The 24,878-nt window shown below is 47.4% G+C and overlaps 2 protein-coding genes across 6 annotated transcripts in view; both read right to left on the bottom strand.

Moving 5' to 3' along the window:
• Positions 1-646: 646 nt before the first annotated feature.
• LOC125699927 (heat shock transcription factor, Y-linked-like) lies at positions 647-1,758 on the bottom strand. Its single transcript, XM_048959973.1, has 2 exons — positions 1,117-1,758; positions 647-904 (listed from the first exon to the last, which is right to left on the bottom strand). Exons 1-2 carry the CDS (start codon positions 1,621-1,623, stop codon positions 647-649), a joined length of 765 nt encoding a protein of 254 aa, XP_048815930.1. The 5' UTR covers positions 1,624-1,758.
• Positions 1,759-15,005: 13,247 nt separating this feature from the next.
• GABRA3 (gamma-aminobutyric acid type A receptor subunit alpha3) overlaps positions 15,006-24,878 on the bottom strand; it is a 91,935-nt gene continuing 82,062 nt past the window's right edge. For 4 of the 5 annotated variants that reach the window (XM_048959592.1, XM_048959593.1, XM_048959589.1 and 1 more), the window contains exons 9-10: positions 24,180-24,391; positions 15,006-16,508 (exon numbers count right to left, since the gene is read on the bottom strand). In XM_048959592.1, the coding sequence (XP_048815549.1) occupies positions 16,179-16,508; positions 24,180-24,391 (542 nt within the window). In that variant the 3' untranslated portion in view covers positions 15,006-16,178. Of the gene's footprint in view, positions 16,509-21,436; positions 23,320-24,179; positions 24,392-24,878 lie in introns of those variants that run through there. The other variant, XM_048959594.1, reaches the window with a different exon arrangement.

Below are 24,878 nucleotides of genomic sequence, written 5' to 3'. Positions count from 1 at the left end.
TTACTTTCTCGGTAAGGAAAAGAGATGGATGTGGTATTTCTGCTACAGCACCCTTTAGGGCTCCTCTAAAAGTTCGGAGGTCTGACACAAGCAGCTCAGAGAGCTGTCCCTGATTACTGCCAGAATGAATATTTCCCAAGCACCCACCTGCGTGGCATCTGAGCTCAGCTCTGATGTTGGAGCAGGATTCAATCAGCATTTGCACCAGCAAGCTGCCCACAGCTGGAAGCCGCTCCCTGGCAGGAAGCTCAGCATGGCTCAGGTTGGTGAGCAGAAGGGCAGTGCTGCTGCCAGACACATGCTGCTTGCAGGACAGCCGACTTCACCTCCGTGACCACCAGGGATCCCCACAAGCTGAATGGCTCACTGCCACGGTGGCATCCACCCAGAGAGCACAGGCAGAGAGGAGGAAGGGGATCGGGTACCTGAGGCACCTCCAGCTTACAGCCCGTACCTCCCCGCTCCTGCCGTGTGCTCCCAGCATTGCTTGGCCCAGGTGAGAGAAATGAAACCTCCCTGAAGTACCCCCACCCTTGGGCACAGGAAGAGCCACCGTCAAATGTGGAAACAGGACAGGCAACTGGAGAATATTTAGGATGTTTATTTCTGGAACTAATCTACTCTGTTCACTTGGAACCTAGGATCTCTATCTGCTATGGCATGAATTGTGCTGATGTCCAACTCGGTCGCCTCCAGCTCCGCTGTTGCTAGCAGCGGGCTCACTGCCCGCTGATGCTGCAGGGCCTCGCCGTCTGTTTGTAAGGCTGCTCACAGGGCCCTCCTCGAAATCCAGCTCTGGTGGGAATGCAGCTGATGCTCTCCTTCGTACGCCAGCGCTCCGCTTGAACCATTTCTGCAGACATGGGTACTCTTTCTTGAAACTGGGGTTGTAGTAGCAGAGCAACTGCAAAATGCAGAGGAGAAGAGTTAGATGCCACCGTTTCCAGGTTGGAAAAGACAAAGCTACTTTAAGTCATAATCAGAAATTTTAGGATTGTCAAAGCAGGAAAGCGGGTTTGGAAACCCAAATACCACCAGCTTGCAGCCCCCTCAGGTGGGACCGGCCACCAATGCACCTGTCCCGAGAGGTGTCCTATGGGCAGGGGGACTGCGTACCTCACTGCAAACAGACGCGGCTGCGCCTGCTGGGCGTTTTGCCCGAGAGGCAGCTGTGGGCAAATCGCTGTCCACAATGAAGAAGCCGTGCAGGTGGAGCTGGCGAACGAAGGCTTTCATGCAGCCAATGCTGAGGTTGTGTAGAGGTCCTGTCCTTCCCAGCACTTCTGTTTTGAAGAGGGTTTCCTCAATCACAATGGTGTTCTCATCGTCGCCCCACCAGATGGACTGGAAGCAGTCGCTGTCCACAATTTTACGGAGCTTTGTTAGAAAGCAGCAGGCCGAGTCATGGGCTTTGCAGGAGCCCTTGGTGGAAAGATCAAGGCGTTGTCTTTTGGCACAGGATTGCTCCTGTGAACCCTGAGAAGTGTCTTCTTCTCGTGTCGGTCCTAAGGCAGCATCCCGAGCTGTTCTTTTACCCCATCTTTGCGGGACAGAAGAAGCCGGGTCTGCCGAGCCAGCATTTGGAACAGAAACTCCAGGAGTTTCTGATGAAGATGTCTCCATCTTAATTATTAACTGTTGGCGCTGACAGAAATTTCTGTCCGCAGCGATCTCCCCGGCCAACCAGGGTCGTCCTGCCAGCAGCAGGATGGAGCGCAATGGCAGCCGTGGTGTGAGGCGTGGGGAGTGGGCTGGGATGGTCACAGACGTCACCGTGGTGACCGTGCTGCATGACGGTGACATCACAGACCGGTGACTGTTTGCTGGGGAAATGGGGTGGCGGCATCCTTGTTAATTATGGAAATATGCAAGGACTATCTCTCTCTCTACACTGACCTGAAAGGAAGTTGTAGTAAAGGGGGATCAGCCTCTTTTGTCATTAACAGAGATAGGATGAGATGTAATGGCCTTAAGATGTGCCACAGGAGGTTCCTGTTGGATATTAGTACAAATTTCCTTTCCAATAGAGTGGTGATGTATTGGCACAGGCTGCTTGGTGAGATGGGGATGTCACCATTCCTGGAGGCTTTCAAGAAACATGGAGAAGTGGCAGTGAGGGACACAGTCACTGGGCATGGGGGGCATGAGTTGACCACTGGGCATGGTGATCTTTGTCATATTTTGCTACCTAAATTTTGTAATTCTAGAAGGGGCCATTGTAGGTAATTCCAAGTACCATCTCCAGCAGCCACCTGGAGGGGAAGCTGAGGAAAGGCGCACGTATATGGAGTCTTCCTTCCTTTTTGGGAGAAGCTTCCATGTTCCCAGAACTCACCCGTGATGAGCTGCCCCTTGGCCATGTTCTTTCCCAGTCTCCTGCTTGCCCTTCTGTCTTGGTGGGACAGGGAGTTACTTCTCACCCTGGCTCAGGTGATACAGGACCTGAGAGGTGATACAGGAGGTGCAGAGCCACAGAAATGGCATGGCAGTGCCCTGCTCAGACTCGGGCTGCTGTCAGGCTGTCTCACCTCAGTGGCCGGTCACAGCGCAGCTGCTGGCAGTAGCTGCCACCATTTCAGGCTTTTCTCTGCATTTCTCTCCCTCTTCCCATCTGGAGGAGCAGCTCCAAACCTCCCCAGTGCTCCTAACACTCAGGCCTTCATAGCAGCAAGCCCTCTGCTCTCCCCCCGTTCTGTTCCTCAGTGCCTAATCGTTCTAATAGTTTCTCAAAGCCTCCATTTATCTTCTGCCATAATTCAGGTCTTTGTTTCATACTGTGTAGCAGAGGGAATAAAGCAGTGCCAGGACAATGAAAAATCAGACACTGAAGGGCAGATGACTCTGTCCCTTTGACCACACACAGAAGAAAAATCAGAACTACCTGCATTTTTGTTTGTCAACATCCATATGTTCCAGGCAAGATAATAACCACAAATGTCTGGGGCTGGGGTGCAAAGAATGGGGAGGAAGCACTCTATTGTGGCTGCCTGAGTGGCTGTAATGCTGGCACAGCAAAGCCTTTTGTCCACTGTTTTTTTCCCCTTTGCAGATTACTTTACTGGCTGCCTTTTGTGTTTTCCCCTCTCTCTCCAACACCTCATTGCTCAGTTTGGAGGATATCTCCAGAAATTTAGGGCTGGCAATCCACAGCCAGGGCTTTCTGGATCTGAATCCCTACTGCTAAAAAACACATTAACTCTGCTCTGCAGCTGAACTGCATCGTTTGAACTCACCCTAGCAAACTTTTAACTCCTTGCCCTGTAATTTAATGAGCAATGTCAGCCACGGATTAACCACTGGATTCATCCATCTGCAAGGTGATCCCTGTGCTGCAGGACCAGCCAGGCAAGCCCCAGCTCGTCCTTTCCTGTCCTTGATTAAATGATGACATGCTTTTCTAATCAGGAGAACCACAGATGGCAAATAAATGAAATGGTGGGAAAAAAAAATCAAATTAATATTTATTTATGCTAAAATGCATCGTCACTTTTATTTGTAACATATCCATGTATCAGAGGGACTGCAATTGCTTTGAACTTCTCTGACCAGCTCAAGCTCAGGAGAACTGGAGACATGCCATGCAAGCAGGTTCAAGGCAGGGAGACACATTTGCATCTGAGTCTTGGGTTCCCCAGAACTCTTGCTGGTGATTACAAGGAGGGTGAGAAAGGTATTGTCTAACTATGAAACTCCAAAACGACCATGGTTTCTTCAAAGGTTAGAGAGTGCTTGTGACACAGCGAGAGCCACGGATTAAGCTCTAAATCCATGTTTTGTCCTCAAAAAGCTGTCCTGATCGCTAACAAAGAAAATTGTGCTCTTGAGAAATATTTATCTACATCATTGAATCTCCCCAGCATTGTTGGGTGCTTCTGGCAGGCAGCAGCCGGGAGCAAAGTGGTCAATAGTCCTCTGGTATGAGATGGAAGTGTCTCTCAGGGCAGGGCAAGGGCGAGGGGATGGTGGGAATAGCTGGGGTGCTGCTCATTGGAGCTCTAGCAGTACCATTAGTGGCCCTGGTGGCAGGGATGGTTGGGTTAGGGCAGAGCTGCAGGGTGGGGCTTGGAGGCGATGGTTCCACGCACTCTGCTGCCCACATGTAGCTTTGGTCCATCTGTCCTTTGTGTCAATCTCATTTACTTCAAGTGCTGCAAGCAGAGAGCTATAGTCTGCCAACACATATTCAATGGGCTTCGGCAAACAGCAGTGCTTTGCAAAACAGGCTCTGCTCTTTCAGAGCATCTTCCAGGGGTGGAGAACACTGAAGGATGTGGGGAGATATGATCCCTGCCCTGCACGGTGGGCTCTGGTCAACTTCTGCTATGTAAGTGTGGGTTGAGAAGGCACTTTGCACCACCAGGTGAATACCACCATTGGGGCATGACCACTAGAGAGCTGCAGTCCTTACAGAGGACAAGAAATAAAAGAAGCAAGGAGGTTGAGCCTGGATGCTGTAGGTCTCAGCATGCTCTGGGGCTGCCTAGGCTGACTTTTGGAAATGCTGCCCTGGAGCATAGAAGCCATCTGTGCTCTGGAGCACTGCACATCCCACTGGTCACAGGGAAAACATGGCATGTAAGAACAGGGTCCTGGGTGCTTTGCTGGAAAAGGCATCATTGGAGGCACTCCAAGGAGCCCAAAGTCAGTTCTTTCATCTGAAGAGATGCTTACATGGAAACAAAGTGCACAAAGCTAAATACTAGCACAAATGCTAACTGCATGATTACATGAGGCAGGGAAAGGATGGGTGAGGACCCAGGGCTTCTGTTCTGATGCAAGCTCACCCATGGCCATCTAATGAAAAGGAAAAAACATAGTCCCCAGTCCTAAAGGAAAGTTCTTTATCCCAAAAGAAGTGGGGAAACTCCCCTCAGCAAGATGTGGACACAGGTATGAGTTTAAGGAGCTGCTAGACCAACTCACAGAACAGCAGCACAAAATCCATTGAGAACTATTAAGCACAAGGACTTCTGCTGGCAAATCCCTGAGCCACAGATTGCTAGAGGCTCTGTGACTACGGAGGCTCTCATGCATTTTAGCCTCTCATGTATCTGCTATTTGACTACTATCAGGAAGCAGATACTTTTCAGGCAAGAATTTTAGTGCTTCCACTTTACCAGTGACACATGGGAAACTGTGAGCCCAGAAAATACCTGCACTAAAGCTAGTTTAATTTTTCTTAATACCTGCTTTCCCCTTACACATAGCTGGGTAATATTTTTTCAGCAAATGGCTTATTTGCTTTAAATACGTGCAATTTCCAGGCATCCAAAGTGATGTAAAAATCCAGGTCAGATTCCCTGAATAGCTTCCACCACCAAAAAAAGCTACAAATGCTCTGAAGGGTTGAGCAAATCACATGGAGAACGGTTGGAGTCCTTCCGAAATCTCCTTTTTCACTATTTCCAAAATACTTCTATTTCAGGCACTTTCTGTATCCACCAGCAATAGACGTTTTGTGAGCATGAGAAATGCAGACCCCATTCCCTGCTCTCCCCAGGGTTACAGCGCTCAGGGCTCCCTCCCCAGCTCTGCTCTCACCTGCAGCAGCCAGGGCTGTTCTCTGGAGCTGCTCTGAGCATCCATCAGATTGGGTCAGGACCTGCAATGGGCAGGAGGTGATGCCAGCTCTGCCCAAACCTTCACAACAAGGTCCTCTTTGTCTTGGAGATGCCAGATTACGGAGCTGAAACTTGCTTTTCTCTGTGCCTCGAAAAAAGTGTCTTTCTGTCCCCCTGTTTAGGGGCCAAATGATTCAGCTTTGAAGGAAATATCTTTCCATATGACCAACTTGTTCCAGGCAAGTGAAGAGATGCAGAGTTTCAGGGAGGTACCAGTTACACTGTGAAGGGTTTGGATAAATGCTGCAACCCACTTCCTACTGACAGTAGCACACCAACCACTCCTGACATGCTGTGGCCTTTCCAAATAACTCTGCTTGCAGATCCTCGGGTGCCCCCATGGAAAATATTTAGGGACTGCAGAAACAAAGCCCCTGACCACGGTATTAGTGATTTTTCACTTTGCAATGAAATCAGATCGATACAGCTTTTGTAGATGGCACACAGCATCCCCAAACTGCATATCTTCCATCAGAATGCTAGGGCTTCCCAGTTGGAAGCACCTCTAAAAGCCCAGACCTGGTTGACTCGTATTATAGAATCACAAAACGGTTGGGTTGCAAGAGACCTTAAAACCCACCCAGTTCCAGCCCCCTCTGTGGGCTGGTTGCCCCCACCAGATCAGGCTAACCAGGGCCCCATACCACCTGGCCTTGAAGAGGGACTAACACCATATGGGTCTGATTTCCACAGAATCCACAAGCGTTCACAGTCAGAATGGTTCATTATAAACAGGTAAGCCTCGAGCTCTGACAGTGCCATCCAAAGTGCTTTGGCTAATGCAACACGAATTTTGGGAACAGAGAGGTTCTTTGATCCAGGCTGAGTAAAGCACAGCACACTTGGGGTTGCACTTGAAAGTAATTAAAGATTTCTCTTATCAGACATGCATCCATTCCTCTCCATAACTCCAGAGGCCCTGCAGCACACAAACAGATCCCTTCTCCTGGCTGTGGGACCAACGTCCCTCACAGGGGAAGGAGGGCTTTGGGAGCGGTGAAGCACTGAACATCTCATTTGTGTTATGCTCCAGGTCGTTGGGGAAGTGCTTCACGAAGCCTTCCTTTTTATACAAGTATTTTCTTTAACTGAATTCCACTCAGTTTTCCTCAGGCAACAAATGAATTTTGTTTACCAATTCATTTATGGAAAGCTGGCTTGAGCCATCAGAGGCATTTGAAGCCATGCTGAAACATGGCAATTTCAAGCACTTACCTGCCTCCTTCCTATGAGTCTTCAAAGCCAAGGTTACCAGGACAACAGAGCCCACTCAGTCCAGCAGAATGAAGGTGATGTCATTATTAGCTGGGCGCTAACAAAATTATGCAAATGATCTCCCAACAAAGAACACAGCAACTACCCTCAACTTAAGAAAGGTAATGTCACCCAAATCCTGATCAGTAATATCTTTCAAACCCTCCTGAGGAAGCTGGCCTCATCCCACCACCCCTCCTGGAGGGACCTGAGTGAGGTCCTGCAGCACCAGTTGCTTGAGGGCTCCTAACTGATAACAAGTTTATTCTGACAGCAGCTGTTCTTGGGGAAAGGAAATCTCTCAGCACTATGTTACACTGCTATAGATGGTTATTCAAGCTTAATAAATCCTCCTTATCAACCCTGTCTCACTACCCCTCATAATTTAAGCATGGTGTAATAAGGCAGCATAAAGGCAAGGGCTAGTTTTATGGTCAAACTGGGGATTACAGTCTGGCACAGATATTTAAAGATTCACAACAGCAAAGAGAAATTGTAAGAGGATCCTAAACAGCTCCCCTTGAGCTCTGAGAGATGGGCTGATGAGTTACAGTCATTTCCAGTGCAGGGCTGGGCTGATACATGGCTGAGCTGGGACCAGTCTTGAGCCTTACTGCTCCTCTTGCAAATGTAAACCCTGCACATGCTGAAAAATTATGTGCTGATGTCAGAGGAGGTATCTGTACTACATGTAATGTTCTCTCTCTTTTATTATTATTTTTTCCATCATGAATATTGCATGGTTTTCTTTCTTTCTCTGAATAAACACAACAGTGGGTTGGGTTTTTTTTGTTTGTTTTTCTTTTTCTTTTTTAGTCTCCTGTGCTCCCTCATTCTTCACAAACCCAAAGGAACACTTTTTCCCTTGTAAGTGACTTGCCGTGCTGCTTGGAGCGAGGAGCCTTTGCTCTCCAATTGCCTCATTACTGAAGACAGCCCAGCCCAGCCCACTCCTTCATGGCACCACATCAGAAGAGGACTTTGTGATCTTGACAACTTGGCTTCTTTTCCCTGTCTGTGTTACATGAATAATAAAAATATATTGCTTCTTCCTACCAGCCTTTCCTCACTTACATCCTTAGACTATCATGGCTACAGCAATACCTCTGCTCAAACCATGGCTGGCCATTCCTAGACTGTTATTTATCCAGGACTCCAAAGTGCTTTTATTGAATGCCTAATGCTCAGACAGTTCCTACATGTCTTCCCTTCCAAAGGAAATCACCCAGTACTGTTTATCAGATGTTTTTTCTCTGGCAACCAGGAGGGTGATGTTTCCCACTGACAGCAGGGAGGGAGATTTCCTGTGGCTGATAGCCACAACTCCAGGTGCACCATCCAACCCCCCTGCAGCCCACTGCTTGATGCTGGTGTGAAGGTGGGGGAGGACATCTCCATCCCCATGAAGGACTGTGAGCATCCACAGATGGAGCTGGGAAGCAGTGTGCCTTGCTGCTAGCACTTCACCTGTCTGACTAGTGTGACAAGAGGAGGTTGGGATGGAGCATGGGAGAAATTGCAGCCTTTTTCTACCTCCAGTTCCCAGGAGGATGTGCTTCAGGTGTCAAAGTCTGGTGCTCCCTGTGAGGCTCCTGCAGCCTGCCAATGTGTGAAAGTTTAAGGAGGAGTGAATTCCAGCAAGCCATAAATCCAGCAAGCGCGGATGTACTCCATGCAGTGGGGCAACTGCAAAGGCTTAGATCATGCTCTTGCTAACAAGCTGCTGATGGACAAGTTTGTTCAGGACTTTGCAGAAGAAAGCATAGAAATGGAAGAGCCCCATAAGTCGGGGAGTCCTGAAGCATCAGCCCTACCTGTCTTACAGGGAGAGGGGAGAGATGAGAGAGGGAACCCTACGCTATGTTGGGTTTCTGATCTCAGCACATGGATGCATGAAAGCTGACTGAAGGCTGGTGTTGGGCTCTCCCCCTACCCCATGAGGAGGCAGTGTGCAGCACTGTGGCTGTGGGGCTGTCTGGGCACAAAGGACACATTTCTGTCTTCCCAATATCATGCACTGCAGGAGCCGCACATCAACAGTTCCCTCCCTGAGCACTGCTGTGCTATAAGCACCTAATAATAAAAGCTGGCTATTGCTTCCCTAAGACACCTGTCAGCTTGTGTGCTAAGTGGCAGAGTAATAAATACTTGTTCTGCTCTGCCTTTCTTCGTGAATTCTCCCAGCTCTGCCTGTTTTCATTAGTATTTCTTTTCTGTGGACACTGCAATTACAGTCTGTTCCTCTTCAGGGCCCTTGTTCCAGGTTCAAATAGAGAAGTGATAATGCAGGGAAGCTTTTTACATCGCTGTTTATTTTTGTCTCCTGAGTCAGGAAGATCTTTTCAGGCTGGGTGCAATCCTGTGCTGTTTTGATTGAGGGAGGGCTCGGGGAAAGGGGTGAAAGCTCCAGGTTCCAGCTTTAATCACTGAAAACATAGTGGGCTCCTTCCTCATATGCTCTCACTGAGGTCACGAGCTATGCTCCTTCCTTGGGAAGACATAAATATGCAGTCTGTACTGCTAAGACCTGTGGTAACCATCCATCTGCCACAGCAGCTGCGAGCCCGCTGCTCCTGAGCCTCTTCTGTCATCCGAGTCTGAGCAAGAAGGAGGATTCCGCTGAAAGCAGCAAATTCAAATGTGCAACTTTCCTGTTCAAGGTTGCAATATGCTTGGAGATACTGTCCCGCCAGCAAGTCCCTGGTGCAGCTTCCAGATGGTGCTCTGGGAAAGGGAAGAGAGCTCCACTTCCTCAGGTGCAGAAAACTAATGATGATACTGGAATTATTTCCTACTCAAATTGGGATCGGAAATCCAAATGAAGTCCCTACACCTTAAATTTCCTTGCTAGCAGACAGCACAGTCACCTGGACGTGCCAATTCTGGCTGAGTGTTGTGGCATGATCAGCTAGCTACAATTAATTCTCTAGAACCAGGGCAGCCACAATCAAAACCCACTGATGCAAAGGTATCTGGTCTACGCTAAGTCTTAAATCACTCCTGGAAGCTGCATGAGTGACCAAAGTGATGCTGGCTGTTGTAACAGCTGAGCAGCACAGTAGCATGGCTTCTCTCCAGCCAATCGGCCTTGAATGTATACTGTGCTCTGTGCTCCCCTGCCACTGGAAATAAAAGCATTTTAAATATGGTACAGTGGCAACCATAGCATATTTTTATGCCTTTTTATTTTCCCCTGGAATACTTGGGGTTTTTTTCCTGCTCATCTCAGGGACAAACTCTCCAGCTGCGCAGGCTGCCTGAAGCCTGGAGGACTCTCTCTCTTTGGTTTTGAGAATCAGACCTTAGAAAAAAAACCAACCAAACAAACAAAAAACAACAGTGCAGAGGTGTGGGGTTTTTTTTAAAATATGAATTTTTATTTGTTGATCAGAGTTCAAGAGAGTGGGTAGAGTGGAAAAGCGGAGTGAATTCATTCAGTGAAAAGGTCTAGTCCTGCCTTACTGTTAGGTCAGGAATTCAGTAGGTGGTCAGAAGAGTCCTCCTCATCCACTCAGCCTGTTGATGTCATTCACATAGCTCTTGCTTCTGACGTTTTCTAATCTCTTTTCAGAACTTCACTGTAATTTTTGAGACATTTTTCTGTTGCTTTAACTTGCTGAAAAAGCTAAAAGCTGAAAAAAATCGCAGGACTCAAAATCCTGCTCGTTAGAATGGGCAATATATATTTTTTTTTTCCAGCAAAGGTTGAAAAATACGGTTCAAAAATACAAACAGGCATTGAACATTGCACCAAAAAGCATCTGAAACATAAACCTCAGAAAGAGAGAGAGAAAAAGAAAGGGAAAACAGAGTGAAAGAGGAAAGTCACAGTTTCCATGAGAAATCCCTTAAGAAAGTGGCTACCAGATAGTAAATAGAGAAAAGAAAGTCAACAAAAGATTTTAAAATGTTTGTGTTTTTTTTTTTTCTAGTTGTTAATTATTTACAGCTGTAATAACAGGATTGTCATGCATTAATCTGCTGCCAGCTAGATTCTTTCTCATAGTGGAATAAAAAGAGTCTCACAAGATGGAAAACAATACAGAAGACAAAGCAGAAGCATGGATTCAACCTGAGGCAGGGAAAACGAGCAAAACCTCTGGCATTTTGTTGCTCTTTCTTTCCATGGGCTGCCCTAGTGTGATGCTAATGCAGTGTTCCTAGCAGCGACACAAAGGCTTCAGCTGATAAGCAGCAGGTATCTCACCTTCAGAGAGGACATTGGCCTGCGTGTGCCCCAGGGTTCTAGATGAAATTCTAGAATGTGGGGGTACTTGTGGCAACCCCCAGATTTGCTGGGCTCAGAACCTGCCTTGTGCCAACCAAGAGGAATTTTTCCACTCCAAAGACGGCCTGGCGAAGGCAACCTGGTAGTGACTGAGGTTTCCCAACTCTACTCTTACTACTTTTGTGGTTGCAAAATCAAGTTATTCAGTATATGATTGCCTTTATGTTTGCTGGTTCCCTGCAAAAACACTGAAGAAAACAACAGACTTCAGTGCTGCCAGCAGTATAATGCGAGCCAATGGGCTTAGCAAGCTGACAGGACCTTCAGGCAGCAGTGAAGAGCTAAGAGCCTTCGAAGACAGTGAGAGCATCCTGGCTCACGTGGCCCCACGCTTCCCTCTCTAGGCAGATGGGATCTTAAAAGCTCAGGTGCTCCTCTTACCTGCAGCCTTCCTTTGGCCATGGGTATGACAAAAATGGAGCCAGCCAGGCTCTGTGCTCCCTCCCAAAGCGGGCTCAGTCTGCAGCCCTTTGCTGCAGCACCTCAGCTGCACGCACCCAGGTTGTGTGGCTGTGGGAGAGCTAAAGGTTCGTGGCATTCATCTGCTGAAAAAGCTGTGCTGCCTTCCTGAGTGCTCCCTAGCGTCAGGGGCAGGAATAAAAAGGCTGTGTTAAAGAAATTGTGACATGCAGCACTAAGTTTTCCCAGAAGGTGTGAGCAATGCTGCCAGCAGTGACCTTGGTCTCAGCTAGCATGTCTCCATTAAGGGCTGGGAGTGCAGAGATTCTCCTGCCTTGCTCCTCTCACTCCCTCTGCCTCCCGAAGCCATCAGAAGATCTGCAGAGACAGATGAATCTCTTTACAGAAGATTTAGCAAAGAGAATGAGAATAAAGTAAAACAATTTAAAGTGGCAGTTTTCCCTTCCAAAGAGAAAGAAGTGTGACTTTTAGATATAAAGAGTTCGTGAGCATAACTATACACACACACACACGTATATATATGTATAAAAACCTTGGCTGACTGAACAACAACAAGGTCAAACAGTAAATATTTATACCTTGAAGCCATCAATCCCATCTGCGCTGTGGCATCTAGCCAAAAATGCCTTTGGGGTAGCTTAGCTTGATACAGAGAGAAGCTTAGTGAACTGTTCAATGCTTTTTCCCCTACATCAGCATTAATAGAGCATTTACATTTTCATGAATATGCCTCTCCCCCTGGCTGAGCCCTCCCTACCACCAAGGAGGCAGGGAAATGTCTCTCTCAAGGCTGCAAAGCCCGTGTAGATACTGGATCGGGTGGGTTCAAGAGAGACACAGCGTTTAGGGAAGAGGACTGCAGCAAGGGTTGCCCTGCTGCGATGGACCTTTGCTATGGCCACATATTGGCTGCCCACTGTCCCAAGCACCTGGCATGCACAAAGGGGCTACATGGTTTGTGTTTGGGAACAGCAAGCACGGGGTGTGCTCATACTGGCCAGGTCCTACAATGAATGAACTGGGTCCTCACCAGTGCCACCAGGCTGGTGGAGGTCAGGAGAAGATGAACTGTGTTGGCCTCAACACTTTCTGTACAACTTAGAGAGTGGTGGAGCTGTCTTTGCTCACATTGAATTGGTGCATGGAGGAGCACTCAAGTGTCACAGTCCTGCTTGGTGATGTTCAAGATTTTCAGAGCAATCACATGGAGGTATCTCTATCAGCCCTTTATAGTGAGTGGCACCCAGTGACTACTTCTCCCCTCCCTCCTGCACCACAAACAGCATGCACTGCCTCTCCTGCCTGCCTGGATGGCCTCAGCCCAGCCAGCCCCTGCCTTCCTGAGCACAGAGCACTCCAAAAACACACTGATTGTGCCTACATGTGGTTTCAGAGCAAGGGAGAGGCAAGGTATGAATGCCAAGACATCCACCTCCCATTTTGAGGAGGAATGTAGCTGCAGGTTGGAACTGCACTGTCTAAGGCTGCAGAGCAGGGGTGCAGAATAACAGATCATTTTGGCCTCTTATATGGACTTCCAGTTCCTTCCTGGGAGACTCTCCTCAAGTCAGAGGGCTTTGGGTCTTGCCAAAAGAAAGTAAATATTGGAGCACTGACGTGCACAACTATCTTTCTGTGGAGCAAACTAGTGGTGGCTGTATGCAGGTCCATTCCTGCACGGCCCCAGTTATGAAAGCAGATCCCTTAGCTGCTGCCACAATGAGGATCCAACCCCAGTAGCTGGTGCTGGGCTAGCACTGTAGAAAAAGGACCCATCAGCAGCTTCATGTTAGCTGGGAGGGAAACATCCCAATTTGAGCCTCTGACAGATTTTAAAAAAAGAACATTATCTTCTCTGTGATGTCTGCTGGCAGGAGATGCTAAACCACTTATTTATAACTATCTTCCTGAAATGCTTCCCTGCTTGGAAGCCAAACTACAAATCCTGTTTGGTTTGTTGTCTTTAACCAAAGGATGCCGGTACTTCTGCTTCCAGTTGGCAGGAAGACTCAGCACCAGTGCCAGGCTGTGGTGGGAACAGGCTTGGCTTTCAAGGCGCGTTCACACTGATCCAGGGAGGGAGATTTTACCCAGCAGAGAGCAAAGTTTTCAGAGTCAGGAGAGCAAAGGCAGGCCAGCAGGTGGGTGGCACTGGAGGGCAGCATCCTGGGGAGGAATGAGAGCCTTGGGCAACTGGAGGGCAGAAGAAATGCACCTGACAGTGCAGTGAGCCAGGCGGGATCACCCTCAGGCAGAGGGGATTCTGGGGATTGCCTGGGGAGCAGAGGGGACTAACGAGGAGACTCAAGTCACTGGATCTCATATTTAGGCTTGCCTTCAACATAATTCCATTAGTAAACACAGTATACTCTTTGTTACCATTTTATTGTGTTTGTTTTGCTTTTTATAGGGTTTCTATTTCATTCACTTAGGCCTGAGTATTATAGTGACATGAATGTTTTATGAGATACACTTCATCTAGCTTATTTAAGAAAATGACATCCAAGTACAAACCAAACAGCCTCACGGCAGTTAGTGCAGCAGTGACTGCCAGGGAGCCCAGGAGACGGAGGGCAGCAGCAGTGGTACTCGCTGCTGGAGAGGATGGTGTCGGCATGGGGAGAGCAGGAGGGTCCTAGGGGAGCAATGGGTGTGGAGCAGTGCTCAGGTGGCTTGAAAGCAGCATGGCTGTGCCTCCTGTCCAGCAGAAGAGCTGGGGATGGTGCACCCTCCCTTCACTCCTCCAACCTGATGCTGGGACTTTTCCCTCCTCACAGCCCTTGGGAATGAAAGGCACTGTAGAAATGTCATGGGCAGCTTGGGGTGCGGATGCTGGGGATAGAGGCAGTTTCCTCAGCATCTGTTTTGGGAATGTGCTGTCTCTCACCCCATGCTGTCTGCTGGTGGGGATGTGCTCATGAACGGACCATGCCAGGGGCTGAGCCAAATGACTCTGAGCTCCTCTCCTCGTGCACTGCTGCTGAGCCAGCAAGAGAGGTAAGGGACAGGCAGGACACCATCAATGCCGCACATACCACAGGACAAAGCATCCTGCTCTGCCCTGCACTGTCCCCATGGATATTCCAGGTGGGGTGAGCCCTGCTCATGCACCAGATGGAGAACTGAGCTAGGTGCAGAGGCTCAAAGCAATGCTGAAGACATCAACCTGGGGGTTCCGAGTCCCTGGGCAGACTGTATGGACCCAAAATGTGCTGGGGGCAGGTCGAGGGGGTGGTCAGAAGGGCAGCAGAAAGTACTAGAGGGCTTTTCTTGGAAGAGTTTGCAGGTGTTAGAGCTGGGTCTCATCTCAGTGGTTTTGTGGGATGGCACCTGACTCACACATCTCTCTTGGACAGCAACATCACCCTGCTGTTTCAAAGGACCCCTTCTGCTGTTCTCCCTGGGTAGTGAGCTGTATTCATGGGCTCATGTATTCGTGAGCTCAGCTGTATTCATGGGGGACAGGTAGGTTCTTGGGGATCAACTGCAGCCTCATCTCCCACAGATGGCAAAGTGATTCATGGTGCGCCAGGGAAGGAAAGGGCCTGAATCACCACTGCTGCTGCTCTAGGGCATCAGAGAAGAATGTACCATGGGACACACCACAGCTGTGCTCCTCTCTGTTGGTGAGGCTCTCCTGAAAGGCATGGGCTTATATGCCTAAATCCCTCTTCAAACAGTGAGATATTGCTGAGGGCTGCTGAATAACCAAAGGACAATGAATGGGGAGCACAGGAGATGCCAAGAAGGGGAAGTGGACAGAGAGAAAGTGATAAATCATCTGAACATCTGAACATGATCTCTATGGCTTCCAGTCCTGGGGCTGAATGCATGTGGCCTTAAAGCTACTGTATCCTGTCCAAGGCATCAGACTTGCTGAATGACTCAGAAAAATTATTTCTCTGGCAGAAAACATCTCATCCTCTAAGATGGATTGCCCCAAGAATACAGGACAATGGACAAGACCTTTCTCACCTGTTCTCGTCTGGGAAGAGACATGGAGGAAACCAGCAGCTGGGTTTGGTGGTGACAGAGAAGAGGAAGCCCTATAGGTAACTACAAGATACTATCACACTGTTCTACCCTTGCCATGGTTCTGCTGACAGCCTGGGCACCAAAAAGCAGCCTAGCAGACTGCCTTGAAGGCTTCCATGTCCTTGAGTCCAAGCCACTAGGAGAATCCACCACGCTAGGGCAGTCCATCACAGAAGAGGAGGGAGGCAATAGTAGCAGCCCCCAGTGGAGTGGAGCATGGCATGGCAGTGTTGTGCAGATCATGCAGATGGCAGGAAGTGGGAGAGATGGAAGCGCAGGGTGACTTGGACAGATGGGGGACATCAGACTCACGATGTCAGAGGCACAACTTGTTATGATCCTTTTCCTTTCCTTTTATCATCAAAGTAAAACAAAAATAGACACATACAGGATTAAATTAAAATCACAGTTTTGTTTACATTATAAAAGAACGGTCTAATAGTAATAATAGTATTAATTTCAAATGAACAATAATAATTAAACAAAACAGGAAAAGAAGAAAGCCCTGGAGAATTCCTGCCTGGATGGTGCTCACTGATGGAAGGTTTGTTTGATTCGTTTTATTGTTTGGGGATCATTCCTTTGATAGCCGACTCCCGGTTTACGTAGGTGGCCCAGTAGACCAAGTTGAAAATGGCAAAGAGGACTGGAAAGACGATGCGGGACATCTTGTCTACCTTGCTGACGCTGTTGTATGTCTTCTTACTCTCTGGGAACTTCTCCTCTAAGCGGGGCATCTTGGGGGGTACGTTGGTGGCAGTAGCAGTGGCAGCAGCACTCTTGGAGATGGTGGGCAGGCCAGGGTCCTTGGCAATGTTGAGGGGATATGTGGTGCCAACTATGTTGTAGGTGTTGTTGGTTTTCTTCGCTAGTGCCACTGGCTCTTTTTTCTAGGGAAGGTGGAAGAAGAACATAACAGAGATGAAGTGACTGTAGAATTGCACAGAGAACATTTTGTCCTCTGAGTTCACTTGCCTGACTGGTTGAGAAGGTGGGAAAGGATGCAAGGAGCAAGAGACTGAGAAGGCAGCATTGTGGAAGGAAGGAGAATGTGGTGAGAAGGTGACCAGAACTTGTGACATCTGCCACAAGGGCTGCTGGAGCAGAGGGATGTGCTGGACCACATCTCCTTCAATTACATCACCTGTTCTGTGTAAGCCTGGCATGAAGCATGGAGTGCAAAGAGGTCCTGGCCTAGCAGCTAGGTGCTAGGTCTGGCTTCAGGTCCTATAACTGTAGCCACACAGCTATGTTTGCAGCCTCCTTGCAGTTCCTTACATCAGGGCTGTGATATGTGAAGTTGTGTGCAGCTGCACTTCAGCAAGATCTGCCCAAGATGGGTGATCCTTTGCTTTGGTTGACTGAGTGCTGCCAAGTCTATATTTCATATTGCCAGGTCAGTAGAAGTGAAGGCAAGCTCAAACTATATACAAACTCCTTGATTTCTACCTCAGTTGGGTTCTGTTTTCTGTTGCATGTAAGGTTCAGCCATGGAGAGATGAATCAGGAATGCACTCTTTAGAAAGGAATGAGAACCACTGTGGTCATCCTAGGAGAATAACTTGATTTTCTGCTTTGCCAGTCTGTTTCCCAAATCAGGTGAGAAAAAGAAACATCCATTGACAATTATGTTTTTTTGTTTTGTTGTTGTTTTGTTTTTTTTTTAAGCAGGAAGCCAGTGGCCTTAATAATGTGTCTGACTGCACTGCAGTATTTTTGAACCATGATCCTAAAAGGCCCTATCTTACACTGCCTTGGTGGCCTGCGTATTTCACAAGGACATCATGATGTCCAAAATGCCTCTGGGATTCCTTAGGGCATTGCATGGCCTCCTAAGTACAATACAGAGCCAACAGGAAGCGTTTGCCATAGCCCTGGATTTGAGGATTTCAGATGCTATAGGAGTGGAGAGAAACCTTTCATCTTGCCTTCATATCTAAGGATTGCTGCAAATCAAGGCAGATAAGTACAGCCCTGCCACAGGCTGCAGGGACATCAATGCTGTCTGTGCTGAAGGGTGGAGAGCTTCTATAAGAAACGGAAAGGATGCACTTACGTGTTTGATGTAACGTGTTGAAGGATGAAGAAGAATGCTTAAGGCAGAAAATTCCAATGTTAGTGAAGATGAGTGGACAGGAAGATAGAGCTAGAAATAATGATGGATGTTTCCCCTGCTCTGGAGATCTTTCTGTTACTGTCAGGGACTTGGGACCAGATGCACTATAGGCTATAGTGTATGAGACAATTCAAATCTATTGGGAAAAGCCCACTGAATGAAGTCTGTTCATGTGCAGACATCAGACATCCTACACATCCCAACACCTCTGAGCATCCATATGGTGTCCACTGTAATGACACCCAGAGTCAGAGCTAGACACAGCAATGAATCAGAGTGGGAATCTAAAATGGAAACTCAGAACAAAGTGTGATTATGGATTTCATCTTCTATTCAAAAACAACTGGAAAACAAGATTAGGCCCATCCAACCATTCCCTAGAATTGCTTGGTACGGTCTTGCATGTAAGCACATGGGAGCCATGCGCAACGTGACAGCCAGGAGAAGGGGAGAGCAAACAGCCAGCAGGACGTGTTCATCTCAGCCTCCCTGCCTGGGAACCAGTAGCAAGCAGTACCTCTGGGTAGCACAGGGAACTGGAAAGGCAGATTGACCATCCGTCCTGTAGAGATGCTCCAAGGGTTTTAGCTTTCAGGCTGCAGTTCTGTTGTAAATGCATCCACAGCCACCAGGAATATTTCTGGTTATCTTAGAAAAAGCAGACTTCTGTGCGATCTTTAAATCCCTCTCCAATAACACCGCAGCTCGGACTGCAGCCTCACAGTAATTACAGCAATTACAGAAATTAACCTGCTGTTAGAATGAGGTCTTTAGTGTCCAGATCAGACTAAACCACTGATCAGACCGTATTCATACTCCTTTATGGATAATGTGGAAGAGGTTGTTATGATCTTTAATGATTAATTGAGTGACTGATTCCCGCAATTGTTGGAACCATGTCAGCCTTTACCCTCTATACAGGAGGTGAACTTTTCCTGCTAAAGAGCTGACAAGAAGCAAATGAAGGACAAAAGGTGCTCTACTTTCTAAAGCATTCAAATATGTTTTAGTACGATAAGTTAATAACATAGCTACTGGAGGCAATACAATAATTAATAATCAGTAACGAAATGAAAAACACTTGTTTGCAGAATGTAATTTGAAGTGCACTGTGATTATTTGAGTACTAATCAGCCACATTACATGAATAAGATGTCTGTAAGTGACATGACATTCTCAGCCTCGGCTAGCTTTTCTGCTCCAGAACTTTTAGAGTGACTTTTTCCAGTTGTCCACAGCTATCTTCTGCCCTGGACAGAGCTGGGAGCCTTTGCTAAACCTCCAGGGTACCAGCTTCCCATCAAGGCACACATGTGAGAAAACAGGCTCCTGAGGTATTGGAAGGAATGGTTCAGCCTGAAGTCACTAAATTGCATTTTGTAAATAAGTGTTTCAGGCAAGATTTTGATAATTAAACAAAGCAAAATGTGCTTATCAGCTGCAAAGTAGCCCTCTGCTTCCCCCTGCATACTTATCTGCAAGGAGTTCCATGTCAGCCCGGAACAGAAGAATAGAAAAACAGGAGGAAACCCCACATTTGCATTTGAAAACTTGTCCTAGTTAACACATCTATGCTGAAAAGCTTTTACTGATTCTGTGGCCCAGTTTGGGCTCTGGGAGACCAAGTCTGAGCTGCTGTCTTGAGGGAAAAGCTGTGAAACCTGGTCTAAAGATAAACATGTTCCCTGGATACTGTAGTCTGACAAGTTCTTCCACAAATACACACGCTGGATTACAATGGCAGCTGTCAGATATTCTTGTCTCCCAGGCCCTCTATTGAGGAGCTAAAGGATAAAGCCCTGCAATTGTGGGAATTACTGGTTCTGCTGATGACCTGTTGGAGACTTAGCTCTCTGCAGCTGCTCCCTGCTTAGAAGTTTGGGTTGGAAGCATTCTTGCCCTGATGGGACACTGAGAGTCACCATCACCTCTGGGTCATGGATTTTACTGGAGAAATGCAATGTATTTGCCTCCTGCTATTGCATAGAAAAGTCATCTTAATGCCTCCAAGTAGCCCCAGTCTGGAGCATATTTGTACTCTATAACTGCAACTGATGTTCCAGCAAACATGGCACCTCTCCCTCATGCCAGCCATAGCTCCCCTCTGGAGTGTGCCAGAACCTTGATTGTGTCTGAGGAATGAGGTGTTTTACATTGAGATGTCCACAGACTGAGAAGGGATAAGGGCTTGTGGCAATGTAATATTGCACTAACAAGCAGTCTGTGTTGAAGTCAGGATACTGTCACCTGCTGGTGTGACCCCTGGCATCACAGAATCATTTACACCGGAAAATACCCTTACAGTCATCAACTCTAACCATCAGCCTTCCACTACGAGTCCACAGCTGAGCCATGTCCCTAAGCACCACATCCACACATCTCCTAAATACATTCAGTGATGGCGACTCCACCACAGCCCTGGGCAGCCTATTTTATGTCTAACCATCCTTTCCCTTAAGAAATGCTTCCTGACATGCAATCTAAACTTCCCCTGGTGCAACTAGAGGATGTTTCCTTGCATTCTAGCACTTGTCACCTGAGAAAAGAGATCGACACTCATCTCACTACAACCTCCTCTCAGCTAATTAGAAAAAGCAGCGAGGATTCCTCTCAACCTCTTTTTCTGCACACTAAACGACCCCAGTTCCTTCAGCCATTTCTCAAACATTTTGTCTTCCAGTCCCGTCAGCAGCTTCACAGCTCTTCTCTGAATGCATTTCAGCAACTCAGTGTCTTTCTTGTAATGAGAGAAACTGAACCTAAAACCGAACACAGTATCTGTGGTGCATCACTCACCTCTCCCATCTCACCTTCATTCTGATTATGTGACTGACATGATTTTATGATCTCTGGATGTGCAGACAAAGGCTCAGAAGTTTGGTCAGCCCAATATGCCACGTGGATAGTGTTGAGAGAAAGAGGGTGAAATGGTGTGGAAGAATGATGTGTGGAGTCTAGTGAAGATGCTGAAAACATGAATCACCTGCAGTACTGTGGGGAGCCACAGGTCACGTGTGAATGTGGTAGGACAAAGAAGGAGACATGGGCTGCAGTGAAAAGGAAAAAGTCCCATCGAAAACATATTTATCATAACTAAGCAGAAAAAAAAAAAAAGAGAGATGGGTCTGAACCACTCTGTGAGTCTGTAAATTGGTTGAAGATAGAGGCCTATGAAATTTTGTTCTTCCTCTATTGGAAGGAGGGAACTGAAACAAAGATGCCATGGGTAGAAAGAAACAAAGGGGAAAAACTAATGATTCTCAGATGACCATGGTCAAGGGGCAGACTTAGAACTGCTAAAGGGTAGGTTGGACAAAAAGCTTGGCTTCACTCCATTTGAAGTGTATTCTTACTTGTTCTCATGTGTAGGAGTGCAGCTAATTGAATTGTTTTTATTGTGTCTTTCCACCAAGCATCACTGCAGAGCATTGCACAGATACAGAGCTAAAATGGACTTTATGCACAGCTGTGACATTGCCAGTGGAAACAGATTTAGGTTACTGTCTTCCAAGTATGCTCCAACATGAGGGAGAGATGACAGCGTTCATGAGTTTCCAATGGAGAAATCACCATTAAGGGTTGCCTCTCTCAGCTTCCTGAGACCTTGTTGGCTCCAAAGACAGCCACCCCCATGGCTGAGATGGATGCAGTGCAGCAGGGCCTCATACACAGTCCCTCTGTCCTGAAGTGGGTGAAGATGCTGGAGATAGGGAGTTTCACTGACTACTGGAGCCAATCTCTTTGGCCTTTCACTTCTCCCCAACTACTATTGTTTTCTGTCTTCTTCCCGGTGATGTTTTCTTAAAATTCATCCCTAATAAAGAAGTTTTCTGCATTGGATTCAGATACTCTTTCCAGTTCAATTGGCACCTCTAGGTTGGTTGAAGCTGCTATGCACACAAAAATACAGAATCATCTACAATGAAAAAGTAGTAGTAGAGGACAGGAAAAGCTTGGAAAATATTTGGGCCCAAGAAGTATTAGTCAAATCATATTAAAGTGTGCATTAAAAGAAATTTTTTGTGAGATCAATGGTGATATCTGTCTGATTTGCATGAGAGAAGGACTGCAGAGTATGTGCAGAGTAGCTCCCAGCCAGAATCAAAACCCAACTGTGGTTGTAGCCACAGCATGATCATTTATGATGTAGAGATCAGTGACTCACCAAGATCAGCCCACCATTTATATTATACACCCCAAAACCTGCTTTTCCCCACAGAATTCTCCCTCTAAATTGATGGAATGGACAAAGAGGAGAAAGAAAGAACAGGATGAGCCCTGAGAAACTGGAAGCTCTGGAGCACCTGGCAGCAACCAGCAGCTTTTGCAAGGCACTGATTTATTTTAAATCAGAAGAGAAGCATTGCTGCTGTGCCTGCATTTGAGGTGAGAGCAGGGCTGACACCTATTGATTTTGCTCGCATCCACGCAAGGAAACAATCAAACCTGGACTGAGTGAGGATCCTTGCTATCCCATCAATGAAGAACACTTTCTTTGGCTGGGGGAAGGCTCTCCAGAGACCAGAGCTCAGCGTGGGCTTGTCACTGGCAGTTTTACTCCTCGTACCAATGCTTAAAAACGCCAATAGTTTTTTTTTGCCTCCTCTTTCTTTTGTGGTTTCAACCACCTGGCTTGTCAATTGTTTCAAGAAGAGCTAATTAAAGGCTGGAGCTGGGCCAACAAGGCACCTTCATTCTGTAGCAAATTCACTGCTTGGAAATATTCAGTAGAATAAAGATGAAAGCAAATATGGTGACGCATCATATTCACAAGCTCTCTGAAAGTCCACAGCTGGTCAGGGAATTCTCCTTCAAGGAGTGCTGTCAGATGTGACTATTTGTAGCACATATAAAATTGTGACGGAGAGAATGGGGCAGTCGGAGCTTCTGAGCTGCAGAGACCAGGAGTGGGTGAGCTGTCTGACTTTGGATCAGGTAAGGAACAGGGTTGGCTTGAAAAAGCACCTATAGATTTGGAGTCCTTCCTGATTCTTCATCTGACAGCAAACTCTCACAAGGAGTGCTCCCTCTGAAACATTTCTGGTCCTGCATTGTTTTCTTGTTCAATCACCATAGGTGCAAACACTTTTACCCTATTGTTTCAGCATGATTACTTTGACAGTGTCAGGTCAATAAATAAATTGAGGAGAGTGCCACTTTTATGATGAATCAAAACCTTCGGAGCCCTTGCTGCTTTTTTGACTGTGCTCAATTCACACGAATTGCCCACATCTGTGTGAATCCTGACTTTGCACTGAAAGGGGCACAGCTGCTTTGAGGACCTGCTTGGTTCTTTACGCATGCCAATGACCCCAGAAAAGTTCCTCTTATCTCTGACAAAAGTTCCTCCCATCTCTAGAGACCCAGTTATTGTATGTGATGGAGGTGGGAGACCACCAGCAGGCCTCCTCTGGAGCCTTTCTGCCATGAGTCTGGTGCTCAGACCACAGCTGCATAAGCAGATGGAGAGTCCAAGAAATACAAGACAAAGGCATTCAGCACCCAGTGATGGCTGTGGTTCTCCATAAGGCCTCTGTCCTCTTGCTGGGACCTCCATACCAGCGAGAAGACTGACTGTTGTCCTCCTAAAAGTTAATGCAATTCTGCCAGGTAGAGCTTCACAATTATAAACAACACATTAAAATGCAAAGGAGAAAAATATAGAGGCTCCAGAACCAAGAACAAGGACAAATATGATTTTCAAATTGATTCAATAAATACAAGCAAGGAGCAGCATGCTACAGTAAGCGATTTCTCTGCACAGCTGAGATTAAGTCAGTGAGGAGGGAGGGGGATTGAGCAGGAATGGTGATGGCTGTCAGGAAGGATGCTACCAGAGAGGCTGAAGGGAAAACGTGGGTGATGCCAGGCACTAATTTGCAGCCAGTAGCTGTTTCCGATTGCTTGCTTCCCACCCACCCTCTTTGCCCAAGCTTACAAAGCAACAGCTGTGGTCAATAACATGAGTGCTAGGAGCTCCCCACTGCTGCACCATGCTTGTCCATGTGGAGGGAGACCTACAGCGAGGGGTACCCACTGCAGGGACACAGCAAGGTTGGTATCCCGTGGTATACGTGTGTTTGTGCAGCATGCAGGCAACATACTGCAGGATAGAGAGAGACAGAGAAAGGAGATCACCAGTGGAGCAAGACCACAACATGCATGCATTTCCTTTTCCCCTGGCAAATGGTCATGCAGAAGCACACAGGGAAAAGCAGCCATTCAATCTGGGTGTTTTTCTCCATCTAAGCACAGTGACCAGCCCTCCTCCATCACAACTCAAGAACCGCTCCAGTCAAGGCCTGAACTGGGGACCCCAGTAAGTAGCATCCAGCCTCCTGAAGTGCTATGGAGCTGCATGCTGCCCACTCCTGGTCCCAGCGCAGCTCTCTTGTGCAGCGTTTCTTCTCTGTCACTCCACCCTGGCCTTGGCCACGGGGCTCACCTTCATCTCCTGGGCCTCCAACACCTTCTTGCCATCCCAAGCCCAGCTGCGCTTGGTGAAGTAGTTGACAGTGGCAAATTCAATCAGCGCAGAAAACACAAAGGCATAACAGACGGCTATGAACCAGTCCATGGCCGTCGCGTACGCCACTTTAGGTAACGAGTTTCTTGCGCTGATGCTTAGCGTGGTCATGGTGAGCACAGTGGTGACACCTGTGGAAACACAGCAGAAGATGAGGATGCTGTCAGACCGTGCACTTGCAGTCACCCATCCCTAGCATGCTTGTCCTCTGTCCTTCCTAGGAAAGAGTCAGCAAGAAAACTTGTCATGGGCTACACTGGCCCACGGATATGTTTGTCTCCACAGAAACGGGGAGATTCTGTCCACCACACGCATGGACAAAGAGACAAAAACTGTAGGCAGGAGCCCAAGCGGATGGACACTGGGACTCCAGGTCCTGCCTACATGGCCAGGCACACATCAGTGGCCCAAGATGCCAGAATGAGAGTCACTAGGATTTATCTTATAAAACGATCTGCAGCAAAATGCCTTTTAAAGCTTTTTTCATTAAAGCAAGCAGCCACTGCTATCCATTTTCTCCAATAATATGCTTTTCAATTAAAAATGCATTAAAAACATTATAAAAATATTGACTAAATTTCACTTCCCTTAAGCTATACTTCTGGTAATTGAAGAATT

This window comes from Lagopus muta, chromosome 13 (assembly GCF_023343835.1).
Source record: "Lagopus muta isolate bLagMut1 chromosome 13, bLagMut1 primary, whole genome shotgun sequence".
Classification (NCBI taxonomy): domain Eukaryota; kingdom Metazoa; phylum Chordata; class Aves; order Galliformes; family Phasianidae; genus Lagopus; species Lagopus muta.
The sequence above is the reverse complement of the archived record's forward strand: the minus strand, read 5'-3'. Positions and strand labels throughout refer to the sequence as shown.

Coding starts and splice junctions, on each gene's coding strand:
- LOC125699927 (XM_048959973.1), bottom strand. CDS start 1,623: ATGGAGACATCTTCATCAGAAACTCCTGGAGTTTCTGTTCCAAATGCT. Junction 905..1,116: donor CCGCGTCTGTTTGCAGTGAG/GTACGCAGTCCC, acceptor TGCATTTTGCAG/TTGCTCTGCTACTACAACCC.